This window comes from Chroicocephalus ridibundus, chromosome 10 (assembly GCF_963924245.1).
Source record: "Chroicocephalus ridibundus chromosome 10, bChrRid1.1, whole genome shotgun sequence".
Lineage (NCBI taxonomy): Eukaryota > Metazoa > Chordata > Aves > Charadriiformes > Laridae > Chroicocephalus > Chroicocephalus ridibundus.
Genome location: NC_086293.1, coordinates 15,907,256 through 15,931,105, shown reverse-complemented (window position 1 = coordinate 15,931,105; position 23,850 = coordinate 15,907,256). Strand labels below are relative to the sequence as shown.

At 43.1% G+C, this 23,850-nt stretch overlaps 1 protein-coding gene across 2 annotated transcripts in view; it reads left to right on the top strand.

Moving 5' to 3' along the window:
• SLC25A26 (solute carrier family 25 member 26) overlaps positions 1-23,850 on the top strand; it is a 90,980-nt gene that overhangs the window by 61,411 nt on the left and 5,719 nt on the right. For both annotated transcript variants that reach the window (XM_063347558.1, XM_063347557.1), the window contains 3 exons: positions 2,804-2,848; positions 14,373-14,442; positions 22,549-22,613. In XM_063347558.1, the coding sequence (XP_063203628.1) occupies positions 2,804-2,848; positions 14,373-14,442; positions 22,549-22,613 (180 nt within the window). The remainder of the gene's footprint in view (positions 1-2,803; positions 2,849-14,372; positions 14,443-22,548; positions 22,614-23,850) is intronic.

Sequence of the window (23,850 nt, the reverse complement as noted above, 5' to 3'; positions counted from 1 at the left end):
GAAAGGGATACGAAGATGATTAGGGGACTAGAACATCTCTCTTATGAAGAAAGGCTGAGGGATTTGGGTCTCTTCAGTCTGGAAAAAAGATGATTGAGGGGGATCTTATCAATGCTTATAATTACTTAAAGGGTGGGTGTCAGGAGGATGGGGCCAGGCTCTTTTCAGTGATGCCCGGTGACAGGACAAGAGGTAACGGGCACAAACTTGAACATAGGAAGTTCCATTTAAACATGAGGAGGAGCTTCTTTACTTTGAGGGTTGCAGAGCACTGGAACAGGCTGCCCAGAGAGGTGGTGGAGTCTCCAACTCTGGAGACATTCAAAATCTGCCTGGACGCATTCCTGTGCCACCTGCTCTGGCAGGGGGTTGGACTAGATGATCTCCAGAGGTCCCTTCCAACCCCTACCATTCTGTGATTCTGTGCAGAGGGAGCCCAGCAGCTGTGCAGGTCCCACTGATATATATCCCAAACCTTCGCAGGCACTTTGGAAGCCTGCGCATCACAGCATCTTATGGGGCGCACGGGGAAAAGTGAAACCGATAATCCCCATCCAGTTCTGGTCCCTGCTGAGAGGGACAACAGAAAGCAAACACCACTAATGCCAAAAATCAAACAGCAGTCGTGAACAAATTTCCTCTTTTGTTGAAATGCTTCTAGCTAGGAGATAAGAAGGGTTTTATGTCAAAAGCTTCCCTTGTTGTCTTATTAACAGCTGCATAATTTTACCACTCATTTGCAAGTATAAAAAAAGCAAAACTTGGAGACTGTATTTGAAAGCTTGTTTTGTTTGGTGTACAGCTGGATACAGAGCATTTCCTTTTCTCTTTTTTTAACAAATTTGAAGCAAATGCATTGGATATTGTTTCTATTTTTTGGCCTAGATAATAGAAGATTTTGTTGCTTTTCATTTTACATTGCAAAGAAATCATGCCATTTAACTCCAATTCAACAATGATGCAGCAGCATGTGGAGATAGATATATCTTCTCATAAATATATTACCACACATTACTGTCAAATAGCTGGACTTTTTCACCCAGTATTAAAAACGAAATTTAATTGCTACACTAGAGTTTCAAGGCCCTGATAAATAAGAGCCATGTCTGACCTTTAGCGTGGGGCTCTGAGATGCCACCAGGGATATTGCTCATTGTTCAAGATGACAAACTTCCTCTGAGATTTCAGTTTGTCAGCTCAATGTACAGCAGTGACATTGATTTCTTCTCACTGCCATTTCCTGCCTGAATAGATAACAAATTTTCTGTGGCAGGTGTCTGTCAAGCTTAGTTTTGCCTGGCAGATTAACTTAATAGACTCATTTATTAATCATTAGTTGCAACACAGTGAAGCAGACAGTACTCTTTAACTCTTGTGATGTTGAATGGATGTACCATTTCACATTCCTTTGTGTAGCTGGCATTTGGCTTCAATAAGCCGTTCATATCTCTGTAGTGAATGTTTTTAACCTGACATTACTCACGTTACAAAGAGCAAAGATTTATGTATGTTGTGTGACCCATTTTGAGCATGCACTAATTTTCATGGCAAAAGGTGCATAAGTGCTTTCTGAGACTAATAAAATGATGGACAAATTACAAAATCAGCCTACATAAGAGGGAAAACTAATCTGACATGCATCAAGCTTGGGGAAAGAAGATAAGAGTAGAAGAAAATAGATACTTGAAAATCATTTGAACTGGGGTTGACCAGCTGTTGAAGTGGAAGAGATAGCTGCAGGCAAATCAGACCTGCAGATACAGCTGGAGGGCAATTCTGGCACAGGCTAGTGTTTTCACAAGGATTTCTTCCTCCAAGATATCTTGAGATAGATACCTGGGCTGGAGATAGCAAAGGCAGGGTTGGTACCAGAAGTGGGTATTGGACAGGGCTTGTCAGAGTGGTGAAGGAGGAGGAAGAGCCAGAAGAACTTAGTGCAGAGATTGGAGGAGGAGAAAACAATAAAGAAAGGCAAAATCTTGGAAAGTGATGTCTCTTCTTGCAAGGAGTCACTCTGTTCATGATGAAAACTGGCTTACTACATGTGTTGCGCCTGCAGTGCCTACGGAGCTGAGGGAGAAGTATGTTTGCTTTTTTCCCCTCTGTTAAGAGAGTTCTGTAGAGGAGCTGGAAATACACAAGCACTGCTGGGGACACATGGCAGCAGGAATTGAGCCTGTTGCTGGATAGGAGAACCTCTCATAGGTGATGAGAAGAGAACCACCAAGCCTTCTCCCCTGGCTTTTGGTTGGGTTGTGGTAGCTCTTCAAAACCTGCTTTTAATTCTCAAGGGAGCTTGTTAATGTGAGATCACTGGGAGGCGTTCAGGAAAGTTTCTGCAGCTGATGCCCAAACTGCAAGGCCCTGGTTGAAGCACAACTGTTTTCAGCTCAGCATTTGTGCGAGTGTGTATTGCTGGAGGCGTTTTTTTGCCAAGTTGTGTTCCTGGCCTTGGGACCGTGTTTCTTGAACCATCCTTATGGCTTTCTTGGCTGAGCGTCAAACCAAGAATGTCCCTGCACTAGATCATACTGCTTATTGCTCCTCTAGGCCACCCTGGTAACAATACATTAACCTCTCAGCAGGGAATGTGATAAACAAAGTAAAACTGCTTTAGTGAAACCAGTCATTTAATGGCAGCGTACGTAAAGTGTCCTTAAAGATTTGTAAATGTAATAAGCTGCAGTTCACTGAGTGAACAATAACTGTTCCTAATTTAGGCAGTCGAGGAACATGCCAACCTAATTTGCTTTTGTAACATTATGCTGTTGTTTTGTTTTTTTTTCTTTTCCCACCTATCCAGATTCCTTTCTCTCTGGTACAGTTTCCCCTCTGGGAGTCCTTAAAGGTAAGTCCTTTTTAATGATAGAAATATAAGTTATAAATTTCACAAAGGCTTTCCGTGGTAACTTAACTAACTTGATTATCACAATTATGGGCACATCCAAGAATCAGTAAGTATGTACCAACCTACCTGTGCATGTGAAGATCGTTTGTCTGAATGTCTGAAAAATAACAGGGAATATCTAAGCACTGATGTTTGGCATGCAATCTAAATTTTACTCCCCGATGTGCCAGAAATCTTATTTTCTGCTCTAGCTTTTTTTACTGATTAAAGAAGAGTGGGAACCATCTTGAGTTATGGGATTTTTTTTATTTTATTTTATTTTTTTTGGCATTTCACTCTTCAAGGTAACAGGAAATTGCAAATAACACAGAGAAAACTGATTGAGCCTGATTTTGTAGACGGCGAGAGACTGTCAGTGCATCACTGACAAGCTGTTTTGATTGGCTGCATGTACTTTATTTAAAGGTCATTTAAAGAAGGTGTCAACTGGATGATGTTTTAATAGTGCAGTCTTTCAGAATGATGAGCTGTTCTCCCACGGGGTGGTTGCTTTGTTTGTCATGGACAGAGTCAGGGTCCAGATTTTTGAGCACAGAGTTGGATTTGAAGTCACGTAATTTCTCTGTCCCTGTGTTCCCTCCCATGCAAACGGTGAAGGAAAGTCAGGGTTTTTCAGGTACTTTGAGATCCTGGCTTGGAAGCACAGAAATTATTTCTGATAGTTAAAAGCATTGGAGCAAAATACAATATTTATAAGAGAGGAACTGGAGGAGAGTAATTTTCTTCTTGTTAAGACTTCTTGTTGGACTTCTGAGAAAGCTTGGCACGGAGACCCAAACTGGGCAGAGGTACTGGGAACCAGTGACAATCTTCCTTGCCCTTTGCTGCTTCTACTGGGGGAGAAAGGCTTATGTTCTTCTTGATACTTGTATGCTTGGTTGGGACAATAGCTTGTCCTCTCGCTGCGTGTCAGTAAGCTTGGTTTTTTTGGGAGCCCACAGTGTGAATATTTGCATCTAGAGGCTTCAGGGAGTCAAATAGAAAGGGGAGTCCACAAGAGGAGGAGCATGGAACACATCAAGAGCTTTCATAGAACTGAGCTGTGTTTCGTAGGGGATTCTGTAGGTACTTCATGAGCTGAGCCTGATCCGGTGTCTGGGTATCGTCCCATCATGCAGGCTAGCTTTGGCTGCCTTATTAGGAATCTGTTTCCCTGACAGTGTCTAGGAATGGCTCTCTGTAAACTCTTCAGCAGCGATACTGGCCTGACCTGCTAATTGTTAGTGCAGCAGCCGTGTTTGGGAGCAAGAGGTAGCACTGCTTAAAGAGAAAAAGTGCAGCGTTCTTGCCAAAACCACATAAAACAGCAACATGGCGTAGCTGTTTTCAGAATGTAAAGTTGTTTTAACTAATGTCCACGTAGCTGTGACAATAAAATGTATTGTTTAGATTGCGGGCTTTAAAGAAGACAGTTTGAATTTAGCTAGCTACAGGAGTGAGTCACTTAGGATGAAACATCGTGTTTAATCTAAAGAGGTCAGTGCAGATCTGAAGAGAAACAAAACCGGGTTAGTTTGTTCCACAGACCAGTGGCGATATATTCTTCTGCCTGTGAAACCGAGAATAGAAAATGGCAAAAATCAGTCTCGCGTGCTCCAGTCACTTTGGCTCAGCACATGGCGAGAGCTCAAGGTTTGTCACATCAAAGCCAGGCAGTGAAAGCAGAATACGTTTTGTTTATCTGAATGAAGCTCTTAAAAAAAAACTTGCCCTGACAGTACAACAAAGGAAAAAAAACATTATGGTCCCATCAGCAGGCTGGATGTGGCCAGTAGCATCAATAGGAGCATGATTCAGAATAGGGCTTCTCATGGGTGCATGAAGGGAGCATGAGGAGACAGTAATTACGAAGAAGTAGGAATGCAAAGGACAAGAGATAAACGGCACGAAGCATGAACATAGATGAGTTTACTGAGGCTGCTGGTTAGATAATGTCTGAGGGACTATTCTGCACTGTATTAATGGGATTAGTTGAGAAAGTAAATGTGGGACAGTTGTGTATGATGTGTGTGGGTCATCTCACAGAAGAGAACAGAAGTAGTGCTCTGGCTGTGTCATTTTAAAAACCATTCGTACAAGGTTACATAAGCTGATGGATGATAGACTCAGTCGTATAATTCCACGAACAAGCTAATCACATAAAAATGAGGAAAAATATCTTTCCACTGCAAAGGACAGCTTGCAAAGCACATGGAAGAAAAGAGAGTTTCCTTTCGCTTCACATATGTGCTGGCTGTAGCCAGCACCAGGGTGTTAAGCTGAAAGAAGCCTAATAAAGGCTTGTCGTAGGCAGAAAATCAGGTGTTTCTATATCCCATTTTCTCTGTCTGCTTTGCTTCAAGCTGCTATGTTTATGCTTCCAACTGGCTTTAGCCACATAGTTTACATGCATAGTTTTCTTCTGTCTGTGAATGTAGACCAGCTGTCCTACCTGAGAGTAAACTTGCATATCATGCACTGAACTAACTTAGAAGAAGAAAGAGCATTGTATAGATTACTAAACTATAAGGTTATGTACACTATGGGTGCTGGCAAAGGGGGTATTGCAGTAATTAGCAAGAAACAGATACTGCTTCAAATACAAGCATTACTGCCAGTTACTCAGGTGAACACACAACTTAGAAATAGTTAATAGACTTGTTTCTTAGTTCACAATGACTCAAGAAAAAAAAACAGTAAAGAAATGGTGGTGGTTTTAATAAAAAAAAAAAAGCAACTGTAGGTAGTATCCACTGTTATAATGCATGCTTAACGTCCTTTCTCTTCCCAGTTCTTCATTTTTCCATATTTTGTTTTAGGCAGAGATTATTGATATAAACCAAAGGGGAGAAGGAAACTGTGCTATACTGTATCAGATTTCAGGACAGACATTGTAATTCACTAGTAGGGCAAGTTAACATAGCGCTTCTCTGCCTTTTTAGCCCAAACCTTACAGCTAAAACGATTTTGAATTCTTTTCAGAGTTCATGAAAAGAAGGGGCATTGCAAATCTCATTCACTCTCTGCTACTCCAACCCTTGGAGGAGCGCCATGGCTGATTACCACTGTGGGAGTTTGATCAGATTTAGGTTCTTTTAGGTGGGGCTAATGCTTCTGATCTCATCCAAAGCCAGCTGGCCATGAAGAAAGGGAGCAGAACATAGATGTGGTGTGCTTCCCAAACGCCAAGCAAGTGCACTGCCTTCTGTATTAGTTCAAGTTTTGGAATAACGTTGTAAGTTACAGTCCTCTTCTGTGCTGTCCTGGAATTTCCAGAGTGCCTCTCTAACTTGCTTTGGAAATACTATATGTGTGTTCTTCATTGTGGGAATTTCAAATTACAGAGCTGCCTATTTGGCATGAAATTGTTGTGGGTTACAGGGAGTCTGGCGCAGCTCTCTTGCTTTCCCCCTGCTGCCAGGGGTGTGAGTCTCCACTCAGATGACTGTAGCTCTGTGGAGTTCATCCCTTCTGTATTATCTTCTATTCTGCTCTCTTCAGGCGTTTTATTCAGCACATCTAATCATCATATCTGAGTACTTATGAACAGCACATAAATGATTTGTCATTTGTTTCATGTAGCATTTTAATCCATAATTTTTCTCTTTTAGACCTAACTGAGAAAAAAGACAACTTTAATTTCTGCTGGGGGGATATTGCAGAAATACAGGGCATCAGGGTTTTTTTTCCAACAAAATAGAGTTTAAAAAAAACCCCACAAAATCAAGAGCCTCTGGTTAGGTTTGAGTCCAGAAACATCTTGTCAAAAATGCCTGCCTCTTATGTCTGAGTGGAAATGGTCAGTTCCCTCGGAGAACAGTGCTGTGTGTAAGATAAACCCGTCTCAGGTGAAACAAGACTCAGTCCTCTTGGGTTTTATATTTCTGCATGTTGGCTGCGCTTTAGAGCCTCTGAGAGTTACTCCAACACAGCTGTACATGGAGAATGCTCTCTTTATAGACCAAATGTATTGTATGTCTGGAGAAAAGGCTCTGGGAGCCAGTGAGGAGGGAAGGAACAGGCAAGACAGGAGGACGTAGGTCTCAAATGAGTAGACTTGGAAAACAGGATTTTTTTGTGTGGTTGGTTGTTTTTTTTTTAAGGAAAATAAACCTACTATCCTGGGAACCTTTTGTCTTTTTCATTAGACACATCTGATTCTGAGATGAGATGTGTCCGATTCTGAGATGAGACACTTGGACGTTGCTAAGAATATATAACATCAGGGTCAGGCTGACTTCACCCTGCAGACTGCGTGTGCCAGCGAGTCCTGCTCTTGCACACGCAGCCTCTCTGGGAGGGCTGGCACAGACTGTGCTGCTCCACTGGCCCAGGATCTGCAAGGAAGGATAAAAATCTTGGACTGACCACGCTCAAGGTGATATTCTGGCTCTTCTGGCACTCAGTGTGGCCGGGATTTACCTCTCTGTCTCAGTGCTGGGCAAAACCTAAAGCTCTTAGACTTTCTGCAGCTATAGTGAGCCTGCATGGGTTTTTTGTCACTGGCTTTAGCAATAAGATAATTTTATCAAATCTGTAAGTCTCGCAAATTAAAAGGTGTTTTACAAAGAGATATTTGGTTGGACCTTCAGAAGCAACAGCTAGAGAGAGGAAGCTGAGATACATGGGCAGTCTCTCTGGTGGGATTTTGTAATGATTAAGGTGGCACGTGGTAGTGGTATAAGATGCTGAACAAGCAGAGTAATGTTTTGGTGGCTTCAGGAGAAGAGAATGGTTTGAAGAGTAGACACAGGCACATTTCCACCCTGTGAAGTAAGCGGGGGCATTGCAGTAAAGAGAATGGGGAGAGTCCAGCCCTGTGAGGCTGAGCAGTAGCAGAAGGCTGGTTGGGTCAGAACGGAAGTTCCCCATGTTGTTCCTAAACTGGTTTCTGCCCACATGATGGACTTGGGTTTGGGCTTATACTTCCTTAGGTTCCTTTTTTGCTGTTCAGGTTCAGCTGTCACCCCAGGCATAAGGCACTTGCGTTGAGAGGAGCAGAGCTTGCAAAGTCTGCTGGTGAACTGAGCTATAGATCTACATGAAGGCATTGGCATGTGTACTCGTTTGCTTGGTTGTCTTGACTCCCCTCTCCCGAGAGCTCAACTTCTGGGGCTGGTATAGGCAGTGCAGTGTGTGAACAAGTCTGGTTCAAGGGGGGGCTCAGCCTTGCTTGTAGTTGTCAGTGCAGATACACCTTTAAGACATACCTTGAAGCATGCAAATACTGCTTCGTGAGCTTCCGTGGAGGGCGAGGACTGTAATCTTGGTTGGAGCTCATTGCACCTGATTTTTGAAGTTAATAAGAATGAAAGGTTTACAGAATGCCTCTGCCCAGGCAGCTGGGGTTCGCAGCAGTAATACGTGTTTATAACTCCACCATTGAAACAATAAACCACATGCTATTTCCCTCCTAAAATTTACAATCAAATCTGTAGCTGTTTAACAGGGTAAGTAGAAAATAGAGAAATGTAGCCAAGCTAGGCCTAAAATGGTTTTCCCTGCTCTATAGGTAGGTGACAGCTTTCCTTTTTTCCTGGAGAAGCAGTCTAGTATTTCTTTTCTGCTGTGCTCAGCTGCATATAAGTCAAGAGTAAATGAAACCCAGGTCCAGCTTTAAACCCATTTCCTTGTAGGCAGTGTAGTAAGTGTTCTACCATACCTTGCTCCCTCTTTGGGTAACGATCGGGCTGATTTAGGGATTAAGTCCTAATCGTTAAATCATGCTAACGTGTCTGCCATTTGCTTAGGTGCTGTATCAGGAAAACAGATTTCCACGGCGGCATTTTGAGGCGTGATATAACTTGTGGCCAATGCGGCGTGTGCATGCCATTAGCATAACGGCTGCATTTTTCTCACAAAAGAACAATGTACCCAACAGCTGTTCAGCAAACAGCCCTCACTTTATTAGTGTCACAATAAGTGTCATTCACACAGTCTTGAAGCACATTCGAAGGAATGCTATACGCCATCTGCACCAAAGAGAAAGAAACAAATGCAATCCTTACTTAACAGCACTGCAGACACGTTTGAGAAAGTCAGATGCTCTTGGATCATCAATGCAGCATTTAAAACAGCAGAAGTAAAACAGACTCACGCAGTCTGGAGATACAGAGCCAGATTGTGATGCTCTTGGTTACGCCTAGACCACAAGCGGTTCTCTAGAAGTCGCTGAGCTTGCCAATGACGTCTGGGGGCGTTTGGTAGAATATAGAAGTAATCGATGTGAAGGGCTCACCATTTGATTCGAGCACTTGCTTCTTGCTGAAGAACCTGAAGAACTCGTGTAGTTCTTCCATGTAATTTATTCACATGAGGCTGCATGAAGCACAGATTTATTAGCAGGTAGTAGCAGTGCAGATGCTCAAGGAAAGCTGTCCTAACTTGGAAGTGATTTTTCAGAAGTGCATTTTCCTCCCCAGACGCATATATGGCCCTGTGTGCCATGGAAACTGAGCGTAGCTGGCATATTATGTTCTGCCTTGCCATGGGAACACTGTTTTGAAGACATTTTCTTTAACCAGGCTTTTAGCACATCCATTTTGATTTACACCCAAATGGGTCACAGACATCAATGCAGTATTATATGGGGAGAAAAAGGGAATGAAATGCTTTTAACATGAAAAATATGCTGTTGCATGTAGGCCAACTTTTGCTCTCTTTCTCTCAATTTATCTAGGATTTGGGTGGGTTTAATTCTAGGGCGAAATTCAGTACTGGCATAAGTGAGCACAACTCCATTAGTGCAAATGGAGTCTCAACGTTTATGTCAGCAGTGAACTTAGATCATTGAATTTTTCCTATGTTTGGGCTTGCATGTTTCCTGCAAGATAATATACACATGTACTTGCACATATGCTGCACATATGCACATAAAAATTCACTGGGGAGGACGTTTGGCTCTGTGCTCTGTGTTTGACTTTACATATAGAAACAGCAACCAGCTTATGAATTTTTTGCTTCTCCTGTAGCTAATGTGCCATGCATCTGTAAGGATCAGCCATGCAGAATGCCACATTGCAAGCAAAATACCTAGTAGCAAAGGCAAACGTGAAAATTGCTTTTCTTTCCTGAGTCTGCAGGACTGCACATGCACACAAATCCATGTGATTAATTTGGAGAGATTTTTCTCCCCTCTGTTATCGTGAAGTTGAACACTGCCTTCAACGGAGGGGTACGTAGAAATACTACAGATGCTTATCATTGAAGTGAATTGTAATATTTACTCAGCTGCAGTCCTTGAGTTTAGTGTATGCCATGAGGACTGCTTGCCTCTTAGCACCTGAGGAATAGCAAGGCCAAGGTAGAGATGTCTCATTGCCTGTGATGCTTCCTGCAGTGTTTGGGTGTCAGTCTGGGCACCAGGTTTGAGAGAAATGCGAGTGTTGTGCTTTCCCAGGATCACCATAGCTCAGGTGTCCTGAATATAGATGAAGACCTGACTGAGTTGGGAGCACAAAGCTGCCAGATGATTTCTGCCCCAGACTTTTACCACAAACGTACGGCAAAGGTGACAAGCATGCACAGGTAAGGAGTTGTGTGAACTAGTGGAAGATTATTGGTCATCTGGAGGCCAGGTGTCCGCAATGTATGAGGAGCCCCCATTTGTGGGCACCATATATTTCCCCCCTTTATTTAAAGGTGGTGGTAATCTTTTCTTTTGTTGTTTGTTTTTTAGATTGAAAGGTCTTTGGTATATCCTAAGAGTGACTTTTCCAATGTGCCTTCTGCACAACAAAATAGGGTGTCCTTGTATTCTTAGTACCAAAAAAGCTAAATAACATTTGTCATGAGAAGCACAGGCCAGTGGGACAGTATGAAATGGGATCACCAGGAAGAAAAGTAAGGCTCTGCCCACATATAAAACTTGACCCTTCTCTGCGAACATTATCCCTGTGAATAATTGGAAATCTGCATTCAGGCTTCCACTGTGTCCCATCCCCTGAGGACACACCCGCTGTATTGCTTTACACGGTGCGGCAATGCACAGCGAGATTTACATATATATCACATAAAAGTGTTTACAAAAAAAATTAGCATGTGATTGAGCTGGGAAGCTGCAGAGGGCCCCAACTGTACGAGTTTCCATGCGCTTCAGCCAGAAGATTTATTTCCAATTTGTTATTCATAAGGGAAGAGCGAGAGATTGGGATGGGGTCCTTTGAAGTGGAAAACAAAGTCTTCTATTCAGCCTTCAGCTTAATAGAATACACATGACACAGGCTTGGCATGGCGGCCCGCTTTCATGTAATGTGCTCCTTGTCATTTTGCTTTCCTAGGCTGTGAATGCTAGTGGGAATGGGTATTGCCCTGGAAAAGTCTCGTTATCTCCTGCTGCCTTCTGCAGGAGGAGCACGGTGTAAGCAGGTAGGAGCCTTTTGGTGGCGGTGGTGGGGAAACCAGACAGATCCCAATTGTTGCAGTTGTGTTGCTCATCATTCCCGGATTATGTTTTATATTGAAAGAGCATGTGTAGGAAAAGCAGCATAATTGCAGGGCTTCTGCAGGCGTAATGCGGGCGCTTGTGCCCTGTTTGGAGGCCCGGAGCAGGCAGCGTGACCCATGGGCTCTGAGCCTGCCTCTGACACCCGTCTTCTGTGTGACCTGAGCTCTCGCTGTTATTCCCCCAATTGGAAGTGCCTGAGGGAAGGCTCTTCTGAATTTGTGAGGCATCTAGGATGGCGGAACGTGATCTAGGCACTGTATCACTGACAATGACCAGCGCTTCTGTACAAAGTTGGTGTTTTGGGGGAGATATGTATATGAATCCTGTATTTCTTTCCGGGTTTACAGTGATCTACAAGCTTCTGATAGCTTCTGTGCTTTGCCCTGTGTATTAAAGCCATGCCCAGTGCAGCACAAAAGCGAGTGCTTAAAAGAATTTACAAGCCCATCTTACTGCAATTAGTGGGTCTGTGGGCTATGAGAGAAAACATGTGTGACCTTCAGCACATCAGCTTGGCCTGCAGCATGAGTGTGGTTAGAAAGAATTTGGACCAGAGTCCTGCCGGTCCTCTTGGACCTGTGGCACTTGTTCCTCCTGGCATCCTCTGGGATGATGTCCTCGTGCCCCGCGTCTCTTCTTGCTCTTCTGCATGTTCAGGTTTGGAGCTCTGGGTGAATCACCGAAATCAGAGATGGAAAGAAATGCATGAAGTCATCTCATCCTGCCCTTGCCAACGCAGGATTATTCCCCACAGTACAGTCTTGAGTGCCTTCTCCAGTCTATTTTTAAACGACTTAAAGGAGAGGGCTTTCCTCTCCTCCCTGGGGAGGCTGGCTCTGCTCTTCAGTAGACCTCACTGTTGGGGAATTTTCTTCCTGTTCTCCCGCCTCAAATCTCCTTTCCCCTAGTTTAATTGAACTGTTCCTGGCTCCACCCTTCTAAACAATTTTTCGTATTGCATGACTGTTGCAAATACCTGTTGTCAATTTGCAGGCATAATGGATGGGAATTCATCACTGTTTGCCTTGCTTGGCAAAGGCTCTTTGTGCAGAACTGTACTGGGAAGCCAGGCTTTATCAGAAACTAGATTTCAGAGCTACATGCCAAGAAATAAGAATGACCTTTTCCTACTTATTTGGACAACACCATTAACATAAAACCCCATCGTGACTGAGAATAGGCTGGGCTTCTGGCAAAGCCATGAATGTCTGTATTAATATGCTGATTTTCCTCTTAGTCCTCCAGCAGATCTTCCATAGCGCTTTTTTGCATGACAGAAGTAACTGTTCTGATTTCTCAGGTTTAGTTGTAGATGTATAAATGTTTGGAAAATGTTTAATGAAAAAATACAGTAACTCTGTTTTTATCAAGTGGCTCTGGCAGTTCAGTTTATAAGCCCTGACTTTCAGTTTGAGGTTTCTTAAGCACCTGAAGTGTTTTGAAAATGGGTTTTGAAGGTGGGATTTATGCTTTGACAATTCCTAGATGCTTTGGAAGGTAGTGCCTTTTGTCTTAGGAGGCATGTGTCCTTCATCCAGCAGGACTGACTTGCAAGAAAACTGTGTGTCCAAAGAGTCTAAGTTATTCCAGAAAAGCATCTTATGGGTCTGAAAAATTATGAATCCCTATTTATTTATGAGATGAAAATCAGTTTCTGTTGTGGATGACAGCAGAATAGAAACCCATACTCAAAACACCAGGAAAAGAATGGCTAGCATTAAAGAGACTGAAATCCCTTTAGTGCTTTCGTACAGCAGAGCTGCAGCTATTTAGCTATGGCAGGATACCAAACAACATTGTGGCTGGCCATTGTTGCTTGAACAGTTTGATTTTTAAAACATTCAACTGAAATATAACCACCAGCCAAGTTGGAAGAAGCAAGTCACAAGGACAGCGTGTTAAATGAAGAGTCAGCAAATGAGGGAAACAAGTTCTTGTGCCCCACTGGAAAGCGGTTGTGTTACAGAGCAGGAGCCCGAGAGCAGTATCTCAGCCTAGCACAGCTATCGGGTTGCTTTTAAGAAAATTTTATAGTATAGAAGTAATATGACTTTTAAAAGAATGAGATAGTGCTATAAAATAAAATGACTGATTTCTCTGCAGTAGGCCTCAGAAGGGCCATGGAGCACAGCCCTTCTTGCTCAGCACTGATCGTCACATCATAAACCAGAAACCTCTCCTCCAGAGAACTTCCAACATCAAGCATTTCGGGAGATTGGGAAAGGGGTGATGGGGTGGGGTGGAGAGGGGGAGAACAAAATGACCATAGCTGGTATACTGAAAACAATCCCAGCACGCGTTGCTGATACCGATCGGACTCATCAGACTGTTTGACGTGATTCTTGATAGGTGTTATTAAGAAGGAACTGTTCTTGTTGGTGTTTTTAAATGTGCATGTTTAAATGATGCTGGGAGTTAATGGATTGGAGCATGGTGTGTGGGAGCGGTGGAGAGGAGAAGGGTGTGTGGTCCCTAATGACGCCAAGTGAAAAACAGAGACACACCTGCTTTGGGATATAATGGGAGCGATAAGAGTAATTTCTCAACGATGGGGTTTTTTGGGGAGAGTGAGGGGAAGGGTTCGTTTAAGAAATGTTGGGGGCAAACAGGACTTCTGTCTTGCTGCGCTGGGGACTGTTCATTTTAAATGGGAGTGTTTGGTACATCTGGGCTGAACTGATATTTGTTCTTGCATGCCGTCCCCCCGCTCAGTGTTCTGCTTTGCACTGTTTTATCTGCCAAAAAGAAAATAAGTTCACCAAATATTTGCAAAGTTGCATGGCCACAGGCTTAAATACGTACATATGAAATCCCTGAAAGCAATTTGCTTCAAGCCCTCCTCAGTTCCAGACATCTTTCTCACTCCATCTGCTCGTTCAAGTACACAAGTTCCTTGGGAAAAATCACTTATGACATCACTGAAAAATGCCACAAAAATAGCTTTTCACTTAAGTTCCCATCCTCGGAGTTAACTCACATGGGGATCAGATAGATTCAAACATTTAATAACTTTTTATTTTCCTTTCTCTTTAAACACAGGATCTCTGGTCATGGAAGCAGGGTCACGTGGTGGATTCTTGGCAGTCAGCAGTCTGTGGAGCTTTTGCAGGTGCAAAGGATTATATGTTATACTGGGAAAGACTAAAGAAGAAAGGGAAAAATGTGCAAATCTATTAAGTATAGCAGAACAACATTCCTTTGTAATTCAGGTTTGTTTAGAAGAAAACGGATCCAGTTGTTGTTTGGAAATAGGAAAGTCCGCAAAGGAAAGAGAAGGGAAAAAAAAAAAGACTCAAACAGGGTGTCTGTTTGAAAGACAACCAATTTGTTTTTGACAAATTTCTGTTATTTAAAAACCAGGGGCCTGTCAGTCAGGCTTTGCGATTATTTCAAAGTTGATTTGTAAAATCCTCATCCAGGAGAAACTTTGTTTGGGTGGGGGTTTGTGCAGCTGTCTGCTCTGAGCACTTCCCCAGGGGTTGAAGTGATTGCAGCGAGAGGCCATGATTCACCATTCATGTGACAGCTCTGACAGCCATGTAGATTAACTAGAGTCAGGAGAGCAGAGGCTAGCACTGCACAGCCTGGAGGCAAAAGCCTTCCGCAGCAAAAAAAAAAAAAAAAACACAGAGGACGAAACATCTGGGCAATCTCCAGACACTAGAACAAGAATAAAGAGTGGCAGAATACAATACTGCACTATTTATTACCAAACAAGCCAGAAGTTAATTGAATTCTTCAGTAGGCTTCTTGCTTGATTTTAGCCTACTGTAGTTGTTTCCAAAAAAAAAGGAAAAAAAAGAAAAAAATCAATTAATGACTCATCAGTATAGCTGACAAGTTTGAGGGAGGAGAGACTCAACTGTCTTAATAGAAAAAACAGATTAGTAGTTAAGAGATGGATAGCCAGAGCTTTTCCCCAAGGACCTAAAATATATTTTGAGATTCCAAACCAGTAACAGAATATGTGGAAAAAATAAATCCTGTTTAAAGAGAAATTATAGCATTTCTTGAAATAGAGATTATCAAAAGCAAAGCTTGTTCTTTGATGACTTACAAATTCAGAGCCATTACATCGTGTGTAATTTTTTTAAAATAAGCTCTGTTAGGGGAATTGAAGTATTAATAGCAGCAGAATTCCGGCAGAGACTGAGGCTTCGTTTTGATGGGCACTGTAACTGCAGGACTGGGGGAGGGGAGAGTGGCTGTAGCTGCACACAGTTTAGCAGGTTGGGCGTGTGAGCTGTGAGGGAATGGTTTAGGTAGAATTGATTCCATTTTGGGGCAGAGGGGATATTTTAGATGATCTCTTGTGGTCTTGTCCAGAGGTACTTTCTATGTTTATGTGATGGGAAGGGAGTTTTATTCTGCTTAAAATGGGGTCTACTATTGGATTTTACACTGACTTCATCAAATCAATGCAAACAAAATCCGAGTGATTGAAGCAAATCGTTCATTTTTGTTTTGCAACAAAACAAGCTATCAGACTAAAAATGCTTTAAAATGCAATCTGTATGTCTGCAGGTGTGATACGGGATCATTAATTTAGCTCTGTTGATTTCTTTACAGTCAGATTGATACAAAAACTGTGTTCAGGCACGTTCAGAGAGCTGGAAAGGTTATCTGATTTACCCAAGGCCTTGCGGAGTAATTTCCTGAAGTCCAATTTGGTGCCTCAATTGGAAATCTAACCCAGTGCCTCCGTTCCTCTGTGTCTTGTTTCTGACCAGTTGTGCTTGGACTTGCTACTGTTTGATGGATGTTCAGTAGTGTCTGCTCGCTTCCTGGTAGAAATATTGCAGAATGAGCTTCCAGAGGCACAGTTGTGCATGAGCACTTCACTGCCCTTTGGCAGCTGCTGGGAAGACCTAACGCTTTGTGCTGGAGGAGACACCGGGTCCTGGAACAGCACAGAGACTTCCAGGTCCATGATGGTGGTAGATGAGACAGTTTAGCCTAGCTGTCTTCATAGGCTCTGTTCCCCAAGCGCAAATCTTTGCAGAGTTGCAGTTCTGCTTTGTAGATCGCGTTGTAATTGGTAATAATAAACATTCTCGGAGCTGTCCTTCCAACTTCACTTCCTCCAGCTTGGTTTTCCTTCTCTGTTCTTTGTTTCCCTGTTCTTTCCTTTTCACCAGCAGTATTTTAAACTTCCTTTCTCATGTGTCCTTCGAGGACCTGCTTCAAAACCCACAAGGTTTGACTCTCTGGATCAGAACCTTCCCCTTCCATCTCCAGCAGATGTGTAACAGGCAGGCCCTGTCTTGATCTAATTTGGTACCGCATCCATTCTATTTCACTGAAAATATTTAGCCTTCTTGCTGAATGGAGGTAGTGGAAAAATCATTTCCTGCCTTCTGAAGGATGGATTCCATGGTTAAAAGTTATTAACTACCTACATATAGCTTCAAATGAGGGAAGAAAAAACAGACCAAATTCTTTATCCTTTTCTTTCCACCCCAAAACAAAAAAAAAATCAAAACCTCACCAGTACCCTGTGAGTAAAATAAGATGGATGTATGCATCTGAGTGATTTAAAATCATCATGTTATAAACCTTAAAAGGAGACGATGATCCAAAAAACAACCTTTAAACACAGAGATGCTGTCAGATGCCACCATGGTAGTAGTGGGATGGTGAAATCACACAGAGATGCTTTTCTGTGTTCTTTGCTTGAATTCAATACTTTCTAAAAATATGTTAAAGGTCCTGAGGGGCAGGGTAATAAGCTGAAACAAACTGAAAGAAAAGTCCTGTTCGGCTTCCCTTTATGGCACACAGGCGTACATGTGTGCGTCTGTGTGTGCGGGTTACTTCCTAGCTAAATCATAATTGATTATTTGTCGAAGACAGAACAAAGAGCAACAATATATGGAATTCTATCCCCAGTGCCCGTGAAATGGCAGCGATTTCAGCCAAAGTGCTGCAAGAGGCCCGACTCTTCCACGTTGAGCAGATGTGTGAGATGTATGTATGCGATCCGTGGGCTTTTTATAGAAACATAATAGGCATAAGCATAAATATCAGAGATTTGGAATCCTCTCTGTCTCATCTGTTAATAATTTAATCCCTGGAGGCCTTGTCCAGCTTTATCGTCATCTCTGGTGCCTTAACTAGAGGAGATGTTTGGAGCAGTCGGGGAGTGAGAGAAGGCAGTATCTGAGCAGCCGGTGGGGAGGAACCCAAGGGTAAATCTACAGGATCATTTAAGCCTGAGGTTGCGTTTGAACCAAACCTTGCCTCATGTCTGAGCTTTCTGGACTCTGTCCCAGATTTGGGCACAGGCTTTGGCAGGCCGGAGGCAGAGGAGGGAAATATGTCTCTGTGCTGCAGGCAGGCCAGGCATGATTGTGGTTGCACTCCATGCTTGAGTCTTCTCTGGGCTCAGGCTGCCTGGCTGGAGCACTGCAGCCCAGCCCTGCACCGCGCTGGGGCAGGCTGTCCCAGAAGAGCCTCTGGGTGGGTTTTGTATGCCCTCCGTGGAATTGGGCCAGTGGCAAGGAAATCCTGCCATTGGGTATTAGCTGTTGGGAAAGCAAAGTGCTGCCCTGGAGCAGCAAGGCAGCTCCAGCTTGTCAAAGAACCTGAGCGTCCATTTAATGCAATTGAAAATCGTCTCTGTTAAAGACGACTTCTTTCTCCCTACTGTCAAAAAAGTGTGGCTTAACATCAATAATTAATGCTCTGTGGTGACAAAGTCACTGAGAGTGGAGGTGCAAGTCTAGTGAATAATAAAGCACTAGCAAGAGCTTTTTGCACATTAACAGGGAAGACTTCCCATCACTTTTGTTTTGATCTAATGGGCTCTGACAAGATTACACACTGTGTCTAAAAGCCTCTTTAACTCTATAGCTCTGAATAAATTTTTGAGTAGTTCTCAAGATTTCCATGCAGTGTTTGCTTGGACTATGCTTCGAACCCTGAAATCTCTGGAGGAGCAGTGCCTCTTGGTATTTCTGCTGAAATCCAGAGAGGTTCTTGGGTCACTTTGCTCTACCATTAGCAGGTGTTGTTTCCGCAATGATAAAGGATCAGAACAAACTTCCCCGTAGAAAAATTAACATACTATCAATAAAATAAAAGTTCAAATAAGAACTAATTGATTGAACGGTGCTGAAAAAGACTGTGAACTTGGAAATCGGTCAGTGTAAGAGGATGCTGTGAGGTTTAGTGTTGGACCCGTGCGACTCAGTTTTTCAACCCAGATGTGGGATTCAATCCTGAATCAGTCTTGGGTAACCTTCAGATGTCAGTACAGAAAATGGTAATAAGGACAGGCAATAATACAGCTCAACCTGGATTTTTTTCTTTTCCTAAGGTGGGATAATTCAAACAAGGACATTAGTCAAGCATGCATTCCTATCTCTTGAAATGAGCTTGACAAACCAAACAGGACTGGTGTTGCAGAAGAGGGTGCCGGGGGTCTGGCCAGATGGCAGAACTCAGAATCAGGAGAAGCCCCTGTGGTGGCCAGAAGGGTTCTCCAGACCCTTTAGAAAGGGTGAGGAGAAGTTAAAATGGTACAGGAAAAAAACAAGATACAGGGACTGAAGAAGAACTTGTGTCCCTCCCTTCATGGGGTCTTACTCGAGGAATGTGTCAGAGAAGCGGTGAAACATTTTCCAATAGCAGCAGCAAATTCTGCAGGCAAGGACCTTACTGCGAGGACTTCGGGTTATGTATTGTTCTCAGGTGAAATATTTCACTCTGTTCTGATGCTTCTCCATTTTTATTTGTATCGGAGAGCTAAAAAGGGTAGGAAATGCCAGCAGGAACCTAGGGGAATATCTTAAGTCTTCAAGACTTTTTATTCTTATTGGCAAATAAAGGTAAATCGCTCTCTGTGGATGTCAGTCTCTAGCACTTCCATCAAGAACTGGTCCTTGGGAAAGTGTGAGTCGCAGAGGGATTTTCTGTTTAACACCCTGCACTTGGTGAAGTTCAGCTGCTCAGCTGATGTGTGAATATACAGTGTCCATTGTAACTTCTTGGGAGACAGGTGATGAGTTTTCTACTACTGCGTGAAGTTGTATTTTCCCAGTAGAGGAGTCTGTCACTCTGCTAGAAGTATTAGCAAGCCAAGAGCCTTCTCTTATGCGCAAATCCATCTTTATGCCTACTTACTGAGACCAAGTCATCACCAGGTCCTTCTGGGGCCAGGGAGAAAGGAGCATTCTCCAGGAGTGAGTTGGTGAGTCTGTCTGGGCACAGAATGCCTGCAAAGGTGCCTTTTTCTCTTTGCCAGCTCTGCAGAGAAGCTGGAATGATTAGGAGTGTAAGGCTTGATGTGTCTTTCTGGCCTGATACTTTAATACCTGCTTGTCCTGGTTGCTGACTAGTTGAACAGGCTCCAGCCCTTTATAGCAGCTCTTGGAGAAGTCAGTGACAGCAGGAATAGGCTAAAGGAGTGGTTTAAACATCTGTTGGGCCTTACTGTGTATTAGACAGTGCAGTGCACAGCCCTTCTATTTTAAATGAGTAGACTTTGGCTATACTAGTTTGTGCCTTTTGTATTAGTCTGATGATTGGAAACAGTCATGTTTTAAGTTCCTTTACCCAGCTAGAGTAGGTGGGAGTGAGCAGTACCTCGCTGGCACTGTAGCCTGTTCTTGGATACCTGTGTACTAACGTTGAAGAGGACACTCTAAAATTACCTTGGACATTTAGGGTTAAGGCTGGAGCAAATTCATTTTGTCAGATGCGCTGCCTTCAATAAAATGCATTTCCCAACAAGCGCGAGCTTTAATCTTGTGTTTTTGTCAAGCATATACAAACTTGCATTTAATTTAGCCGCTATCCTGCTGCTTGTTGTGCTTATGAAGCATTTTATTGTTGCTGTTGTCATTCTAAATTGATTGGTAAATCTGTACCAAATACTTCCCAGTGATGGAAAAAGAAACATTGAAATGTTAATAACAAAAGAGCCTGAAAGATCCAGATGTTAGCTGGGGAAAAAATGAAAACCAATCAGCCTTGATTAAACCTTTCAGATAAGAATTTGGGAACATCGTATCAGGATAAATTGTGTTTGTTCTAATCACTCTGTCAGCCAAGATTGAAGCTTCTGCCAATAAGAAACTGTTAGGGGCAAACGCATAAAAAAATTACTGGGCTGTGTTAAGGGAAATGTTAGTCTGGCTAAAGTGTTAGCGTCAACTCTATAGCTGAGTGATGCATTGAGATTTTGTGCTTGATACAGGCCTGAGAGCCATGTGCTTCACTGTTTAATTTTATCTATCTTGGTCTGTGGGCAGAGGACTTCTACATCCAGACTTGTAAAGCCACTATTTTCCATCCAGATTATTTTTAGTGTTCTAAAAATAGGTCGCTGACATGAGTACCGAAGTTTCTATCCAGACCATTCTCTCAAAGCCTTTGGGTCACTTACTCAAAAACTGGCTCACAATAAAAAGATTTTTGACCTTAAAGAAGGTCCAAGAATGGGCTGGAATTTAGTTTAACTTGCTCATAGTTTCTGCTTTGGCTTCTTGAATACAACCCATTTTTCTGCTTTTTAGTGAGGAATTACTGCTAGGAAGCTTCCGGCAGAGAGAACAGGTTGGGCCGACCTTACATGAGCAGAAGTTGCTCCTAAACCAGGCGTTTTGGGCTGTTCGCTAACTCGGCTTGCCGCTATTCGTGTTTGGGATCCAGGGGACTGCAAATGTGCCTTACTGCATCTCCTGAACTGTCATGGGACTTTTCCTTAATTAACTGTAAGAAGCCAACGTATGGTGCCAGCTGGCCCAGCCTCCTTGCTGACATAGAGCAGGGTTTTAATATATTAAAGTGAAGGTGGCTGAGAGAGAGAGGTGCAGGTTAAAACACGAGCCAGCAGGGAAGATGGATTTTTTCTTTACAGAATTTAGAAGAAGTGCTTTTCCCCTCTTCCACCCCAAGAAAAGAGAGATCAATTTTTCTACATTCCATAGAACTTGGAACAAAAAGTAGATTATTTTTAGCTTATTCCCTGGGTACTGTGTAGACTTCAGTTTTTGGAGTCACTCTGTTCCTTGCTGTAGCAGATACAGGATTTATACAAGCTCCAGAGGAAAAAAACAGCAAGAAGAAGAAAGAGAGATTTCAGAACAAGTCTCACTCTCTCCTTTCTTCCCCTTTCTTTCTTCACTTACTGCTGGGCTGCTCCTGCATTTTAAAAGTTGCCTTCACTTTGGCTTTTCCTCAGCATGAACTACTTGCTTGGAATATTGTGAACAGAGGAGGGAGAGAGATCAGAGTTAATTTTAAGATGGGGAAATAAGGCAAAGGGAATAAGATCCTGGGAGAAAAAGCAGCAAAGCTGGTCCCTAGATAGCACAAGATGCCAGGCTGTAGCCACAGGATTAAAATATGGAGACAGACACACACACGTTTGTGGGTGAGACACGCAGATGGATAAGCTGAAGATTTCTGGCTTTCAGGAGGAAAGCCACAGCTGAGCTGGCAGCTCCAAGTGAAAGTGATGAGCTCCAAGGGTGAGGTTTGGGAGTGATTAGAGAGAATAAAAATGCCCGTGAGAGGCAGATGGCACTTACGGCAGCAGACTTTTGACAATTTCTAAAGACCCTTGGGCAGCTTCACGTTGTTGTTATCCAAAATGGAGCTGATTTCATTCGTTGGAGATGAGCTCCATCCCAAACACTGGCTTGTCTTTTTTTCCCTGAAACAGAGTCCCAGGTCTAACAGTTGAAGTCCAGATCCAGTCTGTCTGTATCTTGCGGATAGCTTTGCCCCTGAAGCATGTGTGTTTCAGATGCCGAGCATCTTTCCTCTCTATCTTTCTAGCCTTTGAATGGTCAGGCTTTAATTCTCAAGGCAGAGCACAGCGTGACGAGTGTATTTTCTAATCTCTGCAAATGAGTAATAAGCAGGTTCTTCCTTTCAAACTTGCCCATAGGTGTTGGAAGTGGAATCCATTATCCTTACGACCTTCACGTGTTCGTATACATACAAAACAAAAGGACAGTAATCTCAATGGGGATGTTTGGATTTACAGTTAACTAGTATAGAGCTATTTTCCCTAAGTCAACACCCAGGAATAAAACACTCTGTGTACAGACCTTCAACGAACGTACCTGGACTCTGACGTGAGGAAACATGCTGTAGGCATTAATAATGGAGCAGTGTTGACCACAGCCATGGGAATTATAGGCAGTGTGGCATTCATATTCAACCAACAATGTCTCACTTGTGTTTGGTATTTTAATTTGCTCAGGTGGATTTGCAGCTGCAGTTACTACACCTCTCGATGTAGCGAAGACGAGAATTATGTTGGCAAAGGTAAGAATGAAGGAGGCCAGCAGACATGCAGGTGAATGGCTTGGGTAGTTCCAGAATTTCTGTATGGTCATTACAGAATGAAATCCAGCACCTATTAATAATGATTTCTGCTCTTGTCCTCGGAGGCGGGATCAGGTACCGCATGCAGAACTAATGAAATTGTTGTGTTCCTTGCCTTTCATTGCTCTCCTGGTCCTTTCTCAAAGGAGCTGAGAAAGGCCTGTGTTTTTGCTAGACTTCCAGAATCTCACGCGGTGTCTTTAGTAGAAAATCCTCACAGAGTCAGATGCCCAAAGTTAAACTTCCCATCAGGGATTTATTCCTCTGGTTTTTTGATAATGGTTGGGCTTGAGTGTGTGTGTGTGTGTGTTTTCTGAGGAGAGCTTGGCAATGGGTTTTCTGTCCTAAAATTTTAAGGCACAGAGATTGTGATGGCTTACATCTGCCAACCAGAGCAGAAGGAAAATTGCTTATAAGATCAGTAAGTTCAGTAAGTAGTTAAATTGCTAATAAGTCTAGTGTTCCCGTCATCATCTTGCTAACCCCAGAGCAGAGCTAAGCAGATACATAGCTAAAAGCCCTTTCCCTGCCCTGAAAAGAGCTGTTGTGTTGGCAAAGGTCAGGCGTCCTGGAGTTTCTTTGGATGGTTTTTATCCTATTGCTCATGTCCCTCAGTACGGGGATGTTTTTTGTTGATGACATGCACCTCCCCAGCTGAGTCACGCACATCTGGGCTCACCATGTTGCTGTGTTGTGTATCTCCCTTTGCTGGGTGTTGTACCTGCTGCAGCCTCTTTGCCTTTGGATAGAGCGGGTGATAAAACTGTAAGACCTGGGTTTCATTTCTGCCTGCTGCTGCGCTGAGCAGCCAGGTCAGTGTTGGTAAGGGAATGATGGTGCTCTGGGATGTACTGAGACCATTCAGACAGCATCTTCGTATTAGTCATCTCTCGCTAACTAGATCACACACGTAATTTAATTGTCTCTAGTCCTGCTGTTTTGCTTTCAAGGCAATTTTCACATGCAATGCACTACTTATGGTTTTTTTTTAAGTAAATCTCAAGTAAATCCTCTTGCAGTGAGCAGTGAAGTTGCTTGTTGGTGCTTTGAGAGTGTGTTTTTGTTAAATTCTTACTCCAGTGTCAGCTGCTGGACATAGAGCTGAGTGTAGCGCAGAAGGGACTGGATACCCAGTTCTGAACTAACCAGCTCTGTGACCTCGGAGTGGTCATTTTCT